Source organism: Eutrigla gurnardus (genome assembly GCF_963514095.1).
Source record: "Eutrigla gurnardus genome assembly, chromosome: 1".
NCBI lineage: Eukaryota > Metazoa > Chordata > Actinopteri > Perciformes > Triglidae > Eutrigla > Eutrigla gurnardus.
In genome coordinates, this window is record NC_139915.1 from 34,617,704 (window position 1) to 34,635,940 (window position 18,237).

At 42.6% G+C, this 18,237-nt stretch overlaps 3 protein-coding genes across 4 annotated transcripts in view; all 3 read left to right on the forward strand.

Moving 5' to 3' along the window:
• The window catches only part of LOC311015324 (uncharacterized protein), a gene marked incomplete at its 3' end in the record, with an annotated part of 558,532 nt that overhangs the window by 53,089 nt on the left and 487,206 nt on the right, over nucleotides 1-18,237 (forward strand). The window contains exons 3-6 of the mRNA XM_084012477.1: nucleotides 5,788-5,916; nucleotides 6,793-6,972; nucleotides 7,604-7,660; nucleotides 8,955-9,089. Of these exons, the coding sequence (XP_083868603.1) occupies nucleotides 5,788-5,916; nucleotides 6,793-6,972; nucleotides 7,604-7,660; nucleotides 8,955-9,089 (501 nt within the window). The remainder of the gene's footprint in view (nucleotides 1-5,787; nucleotides 5,917-6,792; nucleotides 6,973-7,603; nucleotides 7,661-8,954; nucleotides 9,090-18,237) is intronic.
• The window catches only part of LOC311010666 (NLR family CARD domain-containing protein 3-like), a gene marked incomplete at its 5' end in the record, with an annotated part of 160,137 nt that overhangs the window by 25,436 nt on the left and 116,464 nt on the right, over nucleotides 1-18,237 (forward strand). The window lies entirely within an intron of this gene.
• LOC311027576 (E3 SUMO-protein ligase ZBED1-like) lies at nucleotides 9,358-12,849 on the forward strand. 2 transcript variants are annotated; one of them, XM_084031641.1, is made up of 5 exons: nucleotides 9,358-9,678; nucleotides 9,913-10,216; nucleotides 10,909-11,939; nucleotides 12,169-12,367; nucleotides 12,714-12,849. In XM_084031641.1, the coding sequence occupies exons 2-5, from the start codon at nucleotides 9,971-9,973 to the stop codon at nucleotides 12,726-12,728; spliced, it is 1,491 nt and encodes a 496-aa protein (XP_083887767.1). In that variant the 5' UTR covers nucleotides 9,358-9,678; nucleotides 9,913-9,970; the 3' UTR covers nucleotides 12,729-12,849. The 2 variants fall into 2 exon arrangements, with proteins under 2 accessions (XP_083887767.1, XP_083887768.1); XM_084031642.1 differs by lacking the exon at nucleotides 12,169-12,367 and having other exon boundaries at nucleotides 9,358-10,216; nucleotides 12,714-12,821.

An 18,237-nucleotide genomic window follows, 5' to 3' on the forward strand; every position in this document is an offset into this window, starting at 1 on the left:
AGACAAACAAAACTGTCATTTATTTCAAACTGATCGAGATCTTGTGTTCATGAAGTCGCCCCCTTCACACACACACACACACACACACACACACACACACACACACGCATGTAGAAGGCTCCACCCCCAAGGGTGTCTGGACACTAGAGGACAGCCGACAGCGGGCACTCGGCCGTCGGCCCGGATCCCCCGCCCCCGCCCGCGTTCGACTACTGTTTTGGCTTAAATATCTGAAATAAAAAAACATATTCACTTTTTGTTGATATGTATCATCTAGATGCAGTGTAATAACTAGTTCGGCTGCACTGCATATTTCATTTATTCAGTAGATATATCATTTTACAACCCTATCTCCAATCCTAATTCAGAAACCGGAAGTACTACAACTGTGAGGCGGATCTGTATCAAGCTAAAGGGCGGGCCTGTAGGGAATTGTAGTTTTTTTTTTAATATTAGTGTTTTTCCTAGAAATTGGCATCCCCAACTGTCATCCAGGAGACCATGTCGCTTTGGAAAAAAGCCTATACTTCATACCTGCCACTTTTACCTTTACCTGACAAAAATCCCTCACAACTTGGACTCAATTTGTAGTGATTATATTGTAAATCCTGATTGCTCTGCATGATATATTGAAAACAAATCTACTTTTGACACCTGACTCAAATGGCTGTTTGTTGCCCAACTGTTTTGTCAAACTGAGTAGGTCTACAGCTTAAGGATGGGTAAATAGCATGTTGAATTTTCAAACTAACAGCCACCTTAATATCCTGGTAATAAGTCCCCTTAAGTTTTAGATAATAGCTTACTTTAACATCTACACCCAGCAAACAAGAGTAAACAAATATCAAAGTTACAGTTACTTATTTGGCATGCTACTTTATCCTGAATATTGGCCTAGTTTACATTTTCAAGACAGCACTATGCTTAATTTAGCACTAATCTAACATTATCATTATGTTTGCTAGCTTACAGCACACGTAGCTAGCTAAGAGGCTAACCTATATTGTGCAGCCTGTTGCACATTTCAACAAGGTATTACATATCTCTAACCCATGAAATTGATACAGTGCAGTCAGAACGACAACAACGGTGGTTTAAGATCAAATACAGGACATTTCCAACGTATTGTTTGCATGCATGCTGAAGTTACTTCATAGACAGTAAAGTTGTACTTACGTAGCAGAGTCGAAAAACGCAATGATCGTCGGGATCGTTGTGTGTGCGCACTGACGTGTCACGTCAATGGTCACGTGGCAAAATCAATCATAATAGAAATGATTAATTCTGCTCAATTTCCTCAGCTCACTCCACCTGCTCTCGAGCAAAATGAAATGATAGGAAATTAATATAGTCCATTTAAGGATATTTAATATTGGCCCTCTGCTTCTTAATCATGGAGAAATAACAACTTCAAATAAGTCCAACATTTAAACACTGTAACCAATGGATGATATTAAGCTTAAAGCATATCGTTTTACAGAGAAACAGCCGATATTTTGTGACCTGTTGTGACAAAAAATATGATTCAGTTAACAGTTACCATGGAAACGAACGTCTCTTTCTTCGTCTGTATCCGACGGTGAGGGATTTACATGCGGGTCATAGAATATGAATGAACATGAAAATGTGTCATTTATTTGTTTGTTTGTTATCCAACTCCACTTACTCAGGAGCTAAATACTAATAAAAAAAATACAGTCAAGCAACCCGCACGTTGGCTAATCCCCTTGCAGTATGTGACGAGTAGGGATGAGACTGTGTTGGCCAAAGTGATGCACCATGCACGATAAATGATTGCCTGAAGGAAAATATGTCTTCCTATTCATTTATTTGTTTGTTTATAATCCAACTCCATGGTCATATCCCCTTTGCGTCACTGTCGGACGCAGAGGGTCCCCTCTGCGTCCGACAGTGACGCAAAGGGGATATGACCAATCGTCAGTATGTGACGAGTAGGGCTTATCACAGACAGAGGGAAATGACTTCATAAATTCATGCAGAGCTGCTTCAGTATGCTTTGACTCAAATACACGGTCCCACTGTATGTTCTGTACGTCTTCAATAAAGGCATTATCACAGAAATGTCTCTTCTATATCATTTTAGGTCCAACTTTGGGGACTTTCACTTTTCTTGCCATAGCAATCATGTTATGATCACTAAATCCAATTGGCACTGAAACGACCTTTGAGCATTTATCTACTGAATTAGTAAAAAGATGATCTATGCAAGTTGAAGACAATACACCTGCATTGTTGATATTTATTCTGGTTGGTAGATTTATCATTTGAGCTAGGTTACATACGGTGGCAGTGTCATTAAGCTTTCTTTTCATAGGGCAGTTTTTTGAGAGCCAGTCTATATTTAAGTCTCCTAAGAAATACATTTCTCTGTCTGTGTCAGAAACATTCTGAAGCATTGCACAGATTTTTTCAAGATATGCTGCATCCGAGGAAGGTGGTCTACAGCAGCAGCAGATTAGTAATGGCTTTAAATGTGGCAAGTGAACCTGGATCCAGATTGATCTACATCTGTCAAGTCCAGATCTCCTCTTTGTTTTATTGGAATGTGGTCTTGGACATAAAAGGCTCCTCCTCCCCCGTATCTGTTTCTATCAAGTCTAATTATATTGTAACCTTGTATAAATACCTCAGTATTGTCAATTGAATCGTCCAAATGAGTTTCAGAAATCGCTACTATATGTAGATCATTTTCAACATTATTTTACTCAACTCAGTTACCTTGTTTTTCAGACTACAGATGTTTAAGTGGGCAACTTTGAGTCCTTTTTGGGGAAGTTTGATAGACATTTAAAGTTAGTAAGGATTTGCAGAATAGATGTCAACTCTAAAAATAAAAATAAAACCCATAGTAAAAACACAAAAACATGTAGATCAGCAAACCACAAACTATGCAAATGTTTCCAAATCCTTTAAGCTCCTGACCATTAGTACTTGTTCCTGCTCAGGTGCACCATTTAGCTTTATGTAGACTTTGCAGTTGGACGACCATGTTGCTTGTATTTTTCCCTCTTTGCGTCGGTACCGAGCTCTTTTAGCGATGTCAGCATTGCTCTTCTGGTTGGCGTTGCTCGTCTGGTTGGGAATAGAATGTTTGATAGTAGTTTTCAAAGCGTTGTTTAACTTTCTCTGGACAAGTTTCTATTTCTTTTGTTGCAGAATTTCTTCTTTTATGTTTAGTTCTATCCGCTTGTTGTTTTCTTAACTTCTATGATAGAAGTTTCAGTGATTTCCCACCGACTTCATAGTATTGTTGCTTTGTGAAAAGGAGTTTTCTTTGGATTTCCTGAGTATTTATTTCATCTATTTCTTTTTTTCATTGTTTAATCTTATGTTTGTTGTCATCTTGGGGAGACTTTGCATGTTGGTTCTGTCGTCTCTTCAAGTCCTCTTCTCATGTTCTAACTTTTTCTTCTCTAATTGTCTTCTCATATGAGGAGATGGCTATTATTTGACCCCTGATCACCACTTTTAGTGCATCCCAGAGAATAGCTGGAGTCACTTCTTCATCATCATTATTTTCCAAATCCATTTTAATTTCACTTTTCAAGGTATCTTTAATAACTTGGTTATTGAGAATGTTTGAGTTCAGTCTCCAGAGAGTGGACTTCCTCTTCCTGTTCAACTGGACTGACATAGAAATGGGACCATGGTCTGAAATAGTACTGGCTCCTGTTTCACAATCATCCACTCAACTTGTTTTCCCACATTGATTTTCTGCAGAAGACATGAACACACATTCTTTGCCGTTCCTTCTTTCTCTGTACCTCTGTTCCCTCACCATACAAGGCGGCAGTGTGTTACCCCAAAATACATCAAACACATAAACACATCATTTTAATATCACAGGATGTGACAGAGCTATTTAAATGGGCAGGAAAACATTTAAACGTAACAACAAATCTCCTCAAAACCATGACAAGATATACAGGAGGGAGAACAGCGACCTCTGCTGGGCAAATTAAAACAGTACGTGGATGGGAGAAAACAAAAACGAAACTTCTCACCTGTAGCACAAGTAGGCTACAGGTCCCCGCCCCATGGAACAGGTAGTAGCTGTTTGTGTGGTTAGACTGCAGCGTTTCTCTCCGCCTCCTGTTGATCACATCTACTTCCCCAACGAGGCGCGGCTCATCTGGAACCAGCCTCATATATTCATGTGAAGACTGAAGCCCTTGCTGTCTGTGATCACCTGTCGACGGCGGCCTGAGGTAAGCTGACGACAGCCGATGGGAACTTGTGAAATGAATGAGAGAATAAATCATCGTTAATTCCCCTCAAATGTATTCAACTAAAGCAAGGGCGGAACTTTGAGTTGAACATGGCGGGGCATGACTTCCTCATGCTCTCTCTTTTCTATAGATTTATAGTGGGGGGGCCGTTATCGGCGTTAACGTGCTGCGTTAACGCGAGACTCTTATCGGGCGACACCAAAATCTCGCCGTTAATCTACTCTCAAAGTTGGGTTGGGAGCTGGGTCTATACTAAGCAAGCTGGGGGACTTTCACGGCGCGCGCACGACAATCGCGCGCGACCCGCTGCCCCCCTGTTCAGACCAGACACGTATTTCTCCGCGACGGTCGACAAGCGCTTCTACTCAGCTGTTGTTCATTCAGAGCTATTTTTATCATAACCTCCTAAAATCAATACGCCATGTTTCTGTAACCAATAAGTTTGTTCACTTCTTTATTTATCCGTTCTCTGTCTCTGTCAAATAAGCGCTGGCCGACGCAACTTATTTGTACTCAAAGCGTCCATTTTATTTAGTCACCACGACAGGATAAATATAACAACACTGTCCTTCTTAACAAGCCCTGAGTCCCGGAGACTCCACCCACAACTGGTTCTGGACCTCTGTGATTGGTTACATCAGATGTCAGTTACCCATAAACCACACCTTGACACTCTCTAGAGACACACACACACACACACACACACACAATAGACAGCTCTTTATAGGAAGCTGTCCTATAAAGAGGAAGAATGAGTAAAGCTGAGAAACCACACCTTTATTTGACCCATTTGGGGCAAAGATGTGATGCAAAGGGTGCCTGGTAAGTGGAGAGTTCCAAGGTCCTCCATGTGCTTTCATGGATGCACACAGTTGGGGAATGTTGACAGCAATGATCTTTCTTACATTTACCACAAATACTGTTTTATTTGCTTTTTACTTTGAGGTGAAGACGGATCTGAGGAACAAGCTACAAGGAGACCATTTGGCCACTTGTATGTGGATCAGCATAAATGCCCCCCCATACCCCAATTTACCTACAAAAGAGCCTTGGAGCTTTATTTTGAAAAGCCAAGAAAAATGAAATGCTCAGCTGCAGAGTGTAGCCCCCCCCCCCCACAGCGTTGCTAGGTTACCAACTCAGAGCACCACTGCTATAAAACATCAAGGGGAAACGCTGGTAGGAAATACAAATATGAGTTTGAACATGTCGGGAGGAAAAGTACAAAGTTGTCAGAAACATAAATACTCAAGTAAAGTAAGTCAGGGACTTCCTGAATCAAACCAGGAAGGAGAAACTACCTGCAGATGTCAGACAGGGCTTCATGGCAAATACAGTCGGTCCCGGTCTAAACACTGATTGTCTAGATAACTAGCACATACTCAGCTAGCTCTATAGCTAGCAACATTAGCCTGCCAACTAGCCCAGTTAACTCCTTGGTCTCATGCTGGTAGACAATGTTCTGTTCTCTCGCTCTCTCTATCGGATTCATGAAGCTTAACTAGTGAGAATCTGAAATCTAAATGTATTGTATCAGGATGCAGCAGCAGAGACCAGACTCCCCTGGACCTGGACCTGGACCTGGACCCAGCTGTGTGTCCATGAAGAGTGACCGGTCTATGGGTCACCCTATTCATTTTAAAGCTGAACAAGCTGCTGATGGAAGGTAAGAACTGAACCTGGACTCTCCTTAGCAGATGAATCAGGTCTAGACCAGCCCCCTTAAACAGTCACTCAGAGTCCACCAGCCCTGAATCCTGCAACCCGTCAGGTGTTCTGAGCCACGATGATGTGAGAGAGTGACAGTGTCGTGTTTCACTGAAACTCTCACAGAAAGGACCAATTAAATGTTTTTTAACTGGGATTAAACTACAAAATAATAAATATACAATCAAACCTTAAAGAGACAGTGAGGAGAAAACCTTCTGAAAGAAAAGACTCATAGACGCCGACAAACCTTAAGAGTTAGAGAGAAGCTAACTTGGCTAACACGAAGGCTAATGACAAAGAAGAGTAGTGGGGAGGCTAAGCTAAGCTAAGCTAAGAACAAAAAGACTCCAAACCAACAGACACCAAACTCGAGCACCGTCTTCCTCTCACTCAAGGGAGGTTGTAGAGTAGTAAAGTAAGACACTTTATATCCAGCAAACTCTTATTTTAGGTGTTAAGGTAACTGATAATGCCCGAGGACGTGTCTATTATCAGGAGGGAATGGACTACGTGGAGGCCAGGACCGTCCGATGCCCAGTGGAGAGTTAGCAACCAAAATGTAAAGTTTTTAAGAGTCATAACACCGTTTTCCCATCATTGTCACCCCATACAGTTCTAATGCAACGGAAACGTTGTCCACTGCTCCTAGTGTGAGTGTAGCACTAAGACAAGTGTTCACATGTCCACGTGGTCTCATGTGACCCAGATCCATTCAAAGTATTGATCCTGACACTAGCATCAACTCTCAGAACATGACTCATCAATATAATCAAAGCAAACTGATTAATGAAGCTTAACTAGTGAGAATCTTAAAGTGTATTTATTGTATCAGGATGCAGCAGCACAGACCAGACTCCCCTGGACCTGGACCTGGACCTGGACCCAGCTGTGTGTCCATGAAGAGTGTCCAGTCTACCTGCAAAACGGCATTGACCCAGAAAACACCCCAGCCAAAAGGAAAAAGAAAGACTCTGCAACAGACACAGACGACCGACACACCACAGAAATTAAGGTCAGTCTGCTTGACAGCATAAACAACAAACTGGATCTTCTAACGTCACGAGGAAGTTAAAGACATGCAATAGCCTGGAATTTCCCCAAAACTGCATTGTAACACTGCAAAAACCAGACCTGTTAATACAAATGCATATTGTTACTAAAGAAAATAAACTGATGAAAGAAAGTGGACCTACAAACCCGCTCCATGCACGACATCCCAGAATCGTTAATCCCAGACTTCATGACAACCTCACGTAGAGGAGGGTCTGTTCTAAAGGGGATCTGAGTCTCAACAGGCCAGCCACCTCCTGCTGGGTCTGGTGGCAGCCCAAAGGAGGTGAGGACAAGGCAGCAAGGAGGAGGAGACGGGAGACAGATTTAAACTTGTATCATCAAGTTAAAAACCTACATTTAAATAATAAATAAATCCAGAAAGTTCTTCCCGGATCCAGCTGTCCTGACCGGTTCTGACTGCCCCATAGCCACGCCAATGCCTCTTTGTCCACAGAGCCTGACCAGAGATAACCCTCTCCTTATATATTTATTATTATTATTATTATTTTCTGTCTTTTTTCCTTTCCTCTCCCTCACTTTGATTAATACTCTCCTCCTTTTGCTCTTTCCTCTCTCTATCTTTCACACAGAAAACTCCTCCATTCACCCAGTGAACGGTCTATGGCTGAACAAGCTGCTGATGGAAGGTAAGAACTGAACCTGGACTCTCCTTGGAGGATAAATCAGGTCTAGACCAGCCAGAGAAAAGTTAAGAGTCAGAGAGAAGCTAACTTGGCTAACGTCACAGCTAATGCCAACTTCTTTATTTATCCGTTCTCTGTCTCTAGAGACACACACACACACACACACACACACACATACACACACACACACACACACACAATAGACAGCTCTTTAAAATCAGGTTAAATCAAGATGTCTTGACTCTGTTGGTTGTTATGTCATAACCCCCCCCCCCCCCCCCCCCAGCGTTGCTAGGTTACCAACTCAGAGCACCACTGCTATAAAACATCGAGGGGAAACACTGGTAGAAAGTACAAATATGAGTTTGAACATGTCGGGAGGAAAAGTACAAAGTTGTCAGAAACATAAATACTCAAGTAAAGTACAGATACCTGAAAAGTCTACTTAAGTCCAGTAACCACGTATTTGTACTTTGTTCCTTCCATCTCTGGTGAAATGTGATTTAGGAAGGAAGACGAGCTCTTCTTGTCCTGGTTCTTGTTTGCTTGTTTACTCCGTCGGCTGCATAGCTGTGAAGTTATCGAGTTCACCAGCCGTTTGTGCTTTTGACTCACATCTAGAAAACTGGGCTCATGTGGGACACGCCTGATCTCCAGTCCCTTTATTTCCTGTTCCAACTAAATCTAGTCATCAGGACGGTTACTAGGTTTAGACTGAAATGACGCAGCTTCAAGGGGGCAGGGTCACAGAAAAGGGGCAGGGCTAATGTCAATCAGAAGCTGTCAGTGACGTATAGGATTCTGACTAAATGAATGTTGAGGATATAAATCAGTCATAAATAATCATCAAATCATGTTTGTGATTCATTCAAGCAACAAAATATGCATCGAGTTGTTGGAATGTGTTTTGGTTTGTTGGTCTCTAGTCGTCCCACTTTCTCAAATCTGATGCTAATGTGGGACAGCATGCTTTGGGTCATCTGGGACAGTCATGGAAGCTCTCTAAACGGGGAAAGGTGCATTCAGGGACTTCCTGAATCAAACCAGGAAGGAGAAACTACCTGCAGATGTCAGACAGGGCTTCATGGCAAATACAGTCGGTCCCGGTCTAAACACTGATTGTCTAGATAACTAGCACATACTCAGCTAGCTCTATAGCTAGCAACATTAGCCTGCCAACTAGCCCAGTTAACTCCTTGGTCTCATGCTGGTAGACAATGTTCTGTTCTCTCGCTCTCTCTATCGGATTCATGAAGCTTAACTAGTGAGAATCTGAAATCTAAATGTATTGTATCAGGATGCAGCAGCAGAGACCAGACTCCCCTGGATCTGGACCTGGACCTGGACCTGGACCCAGCTGTGTGTCCATGAAGAGTGACCGGTCTATGGGTCACCCTATTCATTTTAAAGCTGAACAAGCTGCTGATGGAAGGTAAGAACTGAACCTGAACTCTCCTTGGAGGATAAATCAGGTCTAGACCAGCCAGAGAAAAGTTAAGAGTCAGAGAGAAGCTAACTTGGCTAACGTCACAGCTAATGCCAAAGAAGTGGATCTACACTAAGCTCAGCTAAACTAAGCTGGGTTTACATCGGAGCTACTTGAAAACCTGGTCCATCAGCATCAGACTCCAAGTGGGTCTGACCAAACTGGGTACTTGATGCATTGGGAGACCGGTTTGGTCTAAACATTTAAAGAAATCCAGAGGAATCAGGAACAGGCAACTGGTCAAAGTCCAGGAACAGATACGAAGGGAGAAACAGACACGTATCAGGTCCTGGATCAGACCAGGGTTCAGGTTTTCATGGGAAGCAAAGGCAACGTTGGAACTTTGGTATTTTTTTAACTTTAATCATCCATTAACAGTCAGTTCAAGGCAAGCAAGCAGCAACCAGAGAGACAATCTGTCAAGTCTGTGTTAGAAAGACTCACACAAGGACCAACAGCAGCCATATCAAGTACAGTTCACCAGCTACACCATCTGGACCAAGACCTGAATGAGGTTTCCTGCCAGGGGTGGAAAGTATTGAGTTACATTTACTCTCGTTACTGTAATTGAGTCGTTTTTTTGTGTACTTGTACTTTTTTGAGTAATTTTTAAAATCAGTAATTTTACTTTTACTTAAGTACATATTGTTGGAAATAATTTACTACATTTTAAATAGCTTCCGCTACAAAGTAAAAAAGAAAAAAAATTAACTTGCACTGAGTCTGCGTGCCAGTAACTGTCCATCTGATTGGCTCTGGACAACTGCAGCGGCAGAAGGTCAGAAACGTCGAGACGTTGGTGCCACAGAGGAGCTAGCTAAAAGACGATGGAGACGGATGGAGACGAGAGTGTGGATGGAGACACGTGTATCGATGGAGAAGGGTCGAATTTGGGACACAGAGACACGCACGGAGAATGTGAGGCCAGTCCCTGGCCATATTTAAAGGACTTATTTGAGTTCAAGTCTGCGAATGACAACAATTTCATCATGCAATGTAAACTTTGTATGCCGAAAGTGACGCAGCTATCCACCTACAAAAAGTCTGCTTCCAACCTGCGCAAGCATGTACAGGTAAGGTATCACCTCACGTGAAGCTAAATAACGTTACATGCAATTAATCATGGATCCATGCAATGAATAACTTTACTCAATCATGGTATGCTAACGTCAGTGTTAGCAGCCAGCTTTATAGTGCTAGTTAACGTTAGCTAACTTGGTAGTAAGCTAGTAAGCTTCATTTTAAACAATCAAATTTGACTCATACCTTAATTTCACACAAAATGATGCTAATATTGCTATGATATGCGTTGAAAATTGCTTATGAGTGTTTTAACACATCGAAAAATATACCAAAAAGTTATTAAGGTTTGGCTAATAAAAAATCTTTTAGTGTTGTTCTAATATTGGGTCTCTTTAAAATTAGATTAACGAGTATGGTCTAGACCTGCTCTATGTGTAAAGTTCCTTGATATGACTGTTGTTGTGATTTGATGCTATATAAATAAAGATTGATTGATTGATTGATTGATATATTGGTGAATGTTTTTCATTCAGTAATCTTATATGCAGGATAAAACCAGGTGATCTGGGACCACACTTAAAGTCTGCCAGTGACCCATCCATGATATAGTCTACTCTTTCTACATGACACTTTAAAAAATATGAATTCATCTATTAATATAAAAAATATTTCAACTGTATGTTTAATGAAAACATGGTTTTGATGATTTATATGATGATGTTTGTTTGTTGTTTGTTCACAGAGGAAACATCCATCAAAGATGAAGGTCTACACTGACCTCGTGGCAGCACGGAAGCGGACCCTGGAACCAGAAAAAACCCCAAGCAAGCAAGCAAAAATATCTGACTTGGTGGCAGTGGGTGGAACCAAACGTGTGCCACAAGCAAAAGTTGACAAGGTTCTGATTAACTTCATTTGTGAAGGCCTTCATCCATTTGCTGTGGTTGAACCTGCTTTTAAAGAACTTGTATCAACACTGAATCCTCAATGCAAGATCATTTCCAGACCGACTCTCCGGGCCAGAATACAGGCAGCTTCCACTCAAATGAAGAAGGCTGTGGTGTCACACCTCAGTGGAGTCAGTTATGTTGCAACTACCACCGATTGTTGGACAGCACACCAGAGAAGTTTCATAGGGGTCACCTGTCATTGGATAGATGAAGAAACCTTGGAGAGAAGATCCGCTGCACTTGCATGCCAGAGGTTGAGGGGGTCCCACACGTTCGATGTGCTAGCAGGTGCCCTTGATGACGTTCACTGTCAGTACGGGTTAAGGGGAAAAGTTGTAAGAACCACAACAGACAGCGGGTCAAATTTGATCAAAGCATTCAGCGTGTTTGGGGAGCAGAGCCCGTCCACGGAAGCCGAGTCAGACTCTTCTGAAGAAGAGCCCAAAGTCACCCATCAAGACACATTCAACATCCTGGAAGAAAACAACGGTCTTGAATACCAACTGCCTCCTCATCAAAGGTGCGCGTGTCACCCGTTAAACTTAATCGCCACAACAGATGCTGCCAAGGCAGAAGAACAGAATGATACATACAAGCGGCTATCACGTGCAGCCTTTGGGAAATGCCAAGGACTGTGGAACAAAACAGGTCGATCACATATGGCTGCAGAAACACTGGAAGAAGAGTGCAACCTCCAGTTCATACGGCCAAATCAAACACGGTGGAACTCCACATACATGGCTGTGGAGAGGATCATAGAAATTATAAACCAGAAGGGAGAGGGTGCCATCAGGAATGTCTGTGAGAAATTGAAGGTGAAAATGTGAGTACTCCTGAAATGGAATACATTATGTAATCACTATTCAGTTTGAAATAATGACTCTCTCACACATTCTCCATTACATTTTCAATTACACCTTTTTCCATAAAACACAGAGGGTGAATAGTACATAAATACACACACATTGAGCATACAGTCTGAATAGAACATGAGTGGATTTATTTGATATCATAACATATTTATCTGTTGATATTTGCTTTATGTCATATAGGCTGAGTCTGGCTGAAATCGCCTTCTTGACCCAGTACTGCACAGTGATGAAGCCTGTGACGAAGGCATTAAACATCCTTCAGTCAGAGACAAACACACACATGGGATGGCTGCTGCCAGTGATCTTCCAGTTAGAAGCAAAACTCAGCCGGCTGGAAGTATCCTGCAAGTTGTGCCGACCACTAATCAGAGCCATTCAGGTTACATTCATCACTTACTATTATTAAAGGTATCATTTGGGTTATTGATGGGGGATGTCTAAACTAGATATAGTCAGTGCATCACCTACTGTAGATGCTGGTCACCTCACACACAGTTTGGAGAAGAGGAGTCTCCACTTCTTCAGCATAGAAGCAAAGCAGTGTACTGCTGTGCACAGGGCCAATATCATACATGCAACAAAATAATGAGCCTGTCTACATGAGTGTAGACATGTTTTTGGTTTTTGTAATGGTAACATTCTGATGAATTTAGTTGCCACATAAATGAAAGCCTAAATGTCTGATATATTCTAAGTGTTTTGTGTGTATTTGTCACTTAACACAGGTTTGGCCTATGTGAAGCATCACATTGAGCACATGACAGAGGATGAGACGGAGCATGTCGGCCACTCATCAGATGAGGACGATTTCTTCTCATCACTGAAGTCCAAAAAGTCAAAAAGCACAAGTGCGCTAGATGGGTTCCTTGCCCGTGTCTCCGACAAAATGGACCTACTGAACTCTTTTCCTCTCATCAAAAAGCTCCCTCTCAAACTCAACACTGGCCTGCCTGCTTCTGCTGCTTGTGAGCGCCTCTTCAGCTGTGCTGGACTGCTGTTCACTGCAAACCGAGCTAGAATGAACTCTACTGACTTTGAAAACCAGCTCCTGCTCAAACTAAATAGCAAGTTCATTGAGTAATTAAGGAGGAACTGTAATCTGGATCTATCTGTGATCTATGTTTTCTTTAATAAAAAAAGTGAGTTTGAGCTTTGTGTATGTTTTTGTACTTTTTTATTGCATGGGGAGAGATTATACACCCCCCCTAAAAGTAACTAAGTAACTTTTACTCTGAGTACATTTTAAATGAGCGACTTTTTACTTTTACTTGAGTAGATTTTTACACCAGTACTTTTACTTTTGCTTAAGTAAAATTTCATCAAGGTAACAGTACTTTTACTTGAGTAGATTTTTACACCAGTACTTTGACTTTTACTTAAGTAAAATTTCATCAAGGTAACAGTACTTTTACTTGAGTAGATTTTTTTGGTACTCTTTCCACCCCTGTTTCCTGCAGGTTTGAGAAGCCAACGGTTAGCTACTAAGATGACTTTAACACGTAGCTGTAAAGTTGACCTTGAATTATGAAGCTAACTTCATTAGCAGCTTCACACCAGAATCCACATGGATCCAGATCCAGTAAGGTTGCTGCTCAGGGTGCCGCTCTGCCGCTTGTGTTCATCAGAACCCGAGGCTTCAAAACCGTAGTCCACAAACCAACGGGTGACGTCGCCATGACAACGTCCACTTGTGATCTCCAGTCTGTGCTTTAGTGACTCTTTGAACTTGGTTTTCTCCACAGAGTTCAGCAGATCTCAGAGGTTCCGTTTACCCGGCAGCATCAAACACACCTGGACTCCATATTTATGGTGAGTACATGTACAAGCTCACCTTTCACTATGAACCACATCCACTACAGATTCAATGCTGAACAGGTTCTAGTGGTCTTCATGCTGCTCAGACCCACACATGAACCCCATGTTGGGTTCTTTAGAGTTCATGTTCAGTTTATCCTTCTGTTCCAGCTGCTGGAGGAGAACCAGAAGGTCCTGAGTCCAGATTACCCAGAATGCTTGGAGAGTGAGGATGAGGAGTTGTTGGACGGTGAGGATGAAGAGCAAAGGAGGAGCAGAGAGGCGTTTCAGAAGATCACAGTGCACTTCCTGAGGAGAATGAAGCAGGAGGAGCTGGCTGCCTGTGTGCTGATCAGTAAGAGGATTTTAACAGATTTAACATGGTGGAAAGAAGAGAAGGATTCAATATGAAGAACTTCATATTTCCAAACTCTTAATAGGCTGCACACAACTTCAATGTTTGTTAATGTTCGGATGTCAGAATCGATATTCCAACACTCAAGTTCTACAGAGTTCAGACAGGATCACGACCGTTTCAGAGAAACAGGTGTTTCACTTCACCCAGTGACCGTGTTAACTGGTGACTTTCAGCTCGTAGGAACTAAATGGTTAGGTTACGGTCTACCAGGATATTTAGAAAACCCAACGGTACTATTTCCAACACGTCATCATACCGTCTCTTTCTATGATGCTGTATTGTGATGTGTTGTAGTGACTGACTCGTGGAGCTTTGCAGCTGCATTTCAAAGGGTTATATCCTTCAGTTCTGTTTGTCTTGTAAAAGTCTTTTATTTATTTTATGTTGAACCTGATTGATATTGTCTCCAATAGTTCTGATTTAATCATTAAATAAGTCACTCATACTGAGGACTACAGGGATACATGGCTCTAATACATGGCTTGTTCATAGACTGTAAAAGGGTCTGTAGGATCCACTAACTGGGTTCCTTTGTTGTTTATCCAGGAACCGCTGGTGCAGTGTACCAACGTAAACTCAAGTCTAACCTCAAGGAGAAGTTCCAGTGTTTGTTTGAGGGCATCACTAAAGCCGGAAACCCAACCCTCCTGAATCAGGTCTACACGGAGCTCCACGTCACAGAGGGAGGGACTGCAGAGGTCAATGAGGAACATGAGGTCAGACAGATTGAAACGGCATCCAGGAAACCAGACAGACCAGAAACAACCATCAGACAAGAAGACATCTTTAAAGGCTCACCTGGAAGGGATGAACCAATCAGAACAGTGATGACAAAGGGAGTGGCTGGCATCGGGAAAACAGTGTTAACACAGAAGTTCACTCTGGACTGGGCTGAAGACAAAGCCAACCAGGACATACAGTTCACGTTTCCATTCACTTTCAGAGAGCTGAACCTGCTGAAAGAGAAGAAGTTCAGCTTGGTGGAACTCCTTCATCACTTCTTCCCTGGAACCAAAGAAGCAGGAATCTGCAGGTTTGAAGGGTTCCAGGTTGTGTTCATCTTTGACGGTCTGGACGAGTGTCGACTTCCTCTGGACTTCCACAACAACGAGATCCTGACTGATGTTACAGAGTCCACCTCAGTCCAAGTGCTGCTGACTAACCTCATCAGGGGGAAACTGCTTCCCTCTGCTCGCCTCTGGATCACCACAAGACCTGCAGCAGCCAATCAGATCCCTCCTGGGTGTGTTGACATGGTGACAGAGGTCAGAGGGTTCACTGACCCACAGAAGGAGGACTACTTCAGGAAGAGGTTCAGCAATGAGGAGCAGGCCAACACGATCATGGCCCACATCAAGACCTCACGGAGCCTCCACATCATGTGCCACATCCCGGTCTTCTGCTGGATCACTGCTACAGTTCTGGAGGACGTGTTGAAGACCAGGGAGGGAGGGGAGCTGCCCAAGACCCTGACCGACATGTACATCCACTTCCTGGTGATTCAGTCCAAACTGAAGAACGTCAAGTATGATGGAGGAGCTGAGACGGATCCACACTGGAGTCCAGAGACCGGGAAGATGATTGAGTCTCTGGGAAAACTGGCTTTTGAGCAGCTGCAGAAAGGAAACCTGATCTTCTATGAACCAGACCTGACAGAGTGTGGCATCGATATCAAAGCAGCCTCAGTGTACTCAGGAGTGTTCACACAGGTCTTCAGAGAGGAGAGAGGACTGTACCAGGACCAGGTGTTCTGCTTCGTCCATCTGAGTGTTCAGGAGTTTCTGGCTGCTCTTCATGTCCATCTGACCTTCATCAAGTCTGGTGTCAATCTGATGGCAGAAGAACCAACAACCTCCGGGGCGTCTGAAGTCACCGGAGACGAACCTGAACTAACACATCTGCACCAGAGAGCTGTGGACAAGGCCTTACAGAGTCCAAACGGACACCTGGACCTGTTCCTCCGCTTCCTACTGGGTCTGTCACTAGAGACCAATCAGAAACACCTACGAGGTCTGCTGACACAAACAGGAAGTAGCACACAGACCAATCAGGGAACAGTCCAGTTCATCGAGAAGAAGCTGGATGAGGATCTGTCTCCAGAGAGAAGCATCAACCTGTTCCACTGTCTGAATGAACTGAATGATCGTTCTCTGGTGGAGAAGATCCAATACTACATGAATTCAGGACGTCTCTCCTCCTATAAACTGTCTCCTTCTCTTTGGTCAGCTGTGGTCTTCATCTTACTGTCGTCAGAAAAACGTCTGGACGTGTTTGACCTGAAGAAATACTCTGCTTCAGAGGAGGCTCTTCTGAAGCTGCTGCCGGTGGTCCAAGCCTCCAGCAAAGCTCTGTAAATATAGTTTTTATATTCAAAATACAACGAACCACCATGGAATTACAAGGTTCTATCTGCATTCTGAATGATTTGATTGGTTTTCCAAACAGCAAAAAGTAAATAATAAATAGTAGTCATCCAAATAGTTACTTGAGGAAAAAAGTATTTAGTGAAAAAACTATTCAAGTACTGAGTACTTGCTGATTTACTGTTTCAATAATCAGAACCTGAACGTAAAATAGACAAAAATATAAAATATCAATGTGCAAATTCAGATATTACCAAACAATACCCCTTTAATTAAACCACAAAATCCTTACAAAATAACATTAATTAAGGTTAATTAAGACACAAGAAACACTAATAACCCTAAAATTGGCTCAATTTAGTCGTTGCAAACATTCTCTTCAGTCATCATGGATACAGGATAGTGGTGGATGGATGGATGGATGGATGGATAGATAGATAGATAGATAGATAGATAGATAGATAGATAGATAGATAGATAGATAGATAGATAGATAGATGTGATGGATGGTTATGCAGTAGATGTCCGGTGTTCCCCCGCGGCCGGCCTTACTCCCAAGCTCACGGACCCCTGGGCGTCTGGCCACCCACCTCTTCTAATCTGTTTCCATGGCTGATGAAACAGTTTCTGCTGCTCACGACTTCCAGCAAAAGAACAAATCACTAAAGAAACCAAACTCTTTTCTCTGCAGTTTGATGTTTAAATATTTGGGCATCAAAATGAACGTGTTAACGCGGGATGATTCATTTGTGGATTTAACACATTCATCTTTTTAATGCATTCACACTGTTGGCTCTCTGTACGTTGAAGTATAAAGAGAGAGAGAGTGAGACGGTGAGTATGAAGTCATCGGTTAGATTACAGCGTGGTACAGTGTGCAGCAGTGTATTGTGGGTACCGCATGTTTGTCGGTGAATAAATGCTACAACCAGACACAAGCTAACATTCCGTGTCTTGCCGTCAGCCGTCTGATAATTAAAGTGAAGGGGATTAGCACCGAAGTAAGCCAGACTTGTTCTGTTTTTTATTCTACATTTCTGATTCCTCTTCAGACTCAGTGGCTGTAACCTCTCAGAGAGAAGCTGGGAAGGTCTGTCCTCAGTTCTCAGCTCCCAGTCCTCCAGTCTAAGAGACCTGGACCTGAGTAACAACCACCTGCAGGATTCAGGACTGGAGCTGCTGTCTGCTGGTCTGAAGAGTCCACACTGTGGACTGGAAACTCTCAGGTCAGACTCAAGGACTTTGAGAAGTTTACCTATGAAGCTTCCAATGATCCGTTTACATGCACCAAATATTCACTTCTTTGCTCTTATTCCTGAAAAGACACTTTTGCTAAAGTTCACATGGCGGCTCTAAAAGAGCAGTTGAACACATGAATGTCTGATATGTTCTGAGACTCCAAGTTTTGTATTAGACTTTATTCTCAGAATACTTGTTATTTAATTAATAATGTTACTTAATTCCTCCAGTTCAATATGAAAACTGACAACAAACAGAGTTGAGATGTTATTGAATTACAGTTTTCTTTGCTAGTTGGTTTAAATCAGTAGCCAGATCTTTGTTGGGACACCAGGTCTGAAGACAGACCACATAGACTGGTTCTACTGTTGTTTCTTGACTTCTCGTCCTCCTCTATCCGTCTCTGTCCATCACTCAGCCACGCTTATCCCACCC

What these genes read in the sequence shown, in the direction of transcription:
- LOC311027576 (XM_084031641.1), top strand. Translation starts at nt 9,971, where the DNA reads ATGGAGACGGATGGAGACGAGAGTGTGGATGGAGACACGTGTATCGAT. An exon ending in ACCTGCGCAAGCATGTACAG is followed by an intron (nt 10,217 to 10,908) that starts GTAAGGTATCAC and finishes GTTTGTTCACAG; the next exon opens with AGGAAACATCCATCAAAGAT. An exon ending in GAGAAATTGAAGGTGAAAAT is followed by an intron (nt 11,940 to 12,168) that starts GTGAGTACTCCT and finishes TATGTCATATAG; the next exon opens with GCTGAGTCTGGCTGAAATCG.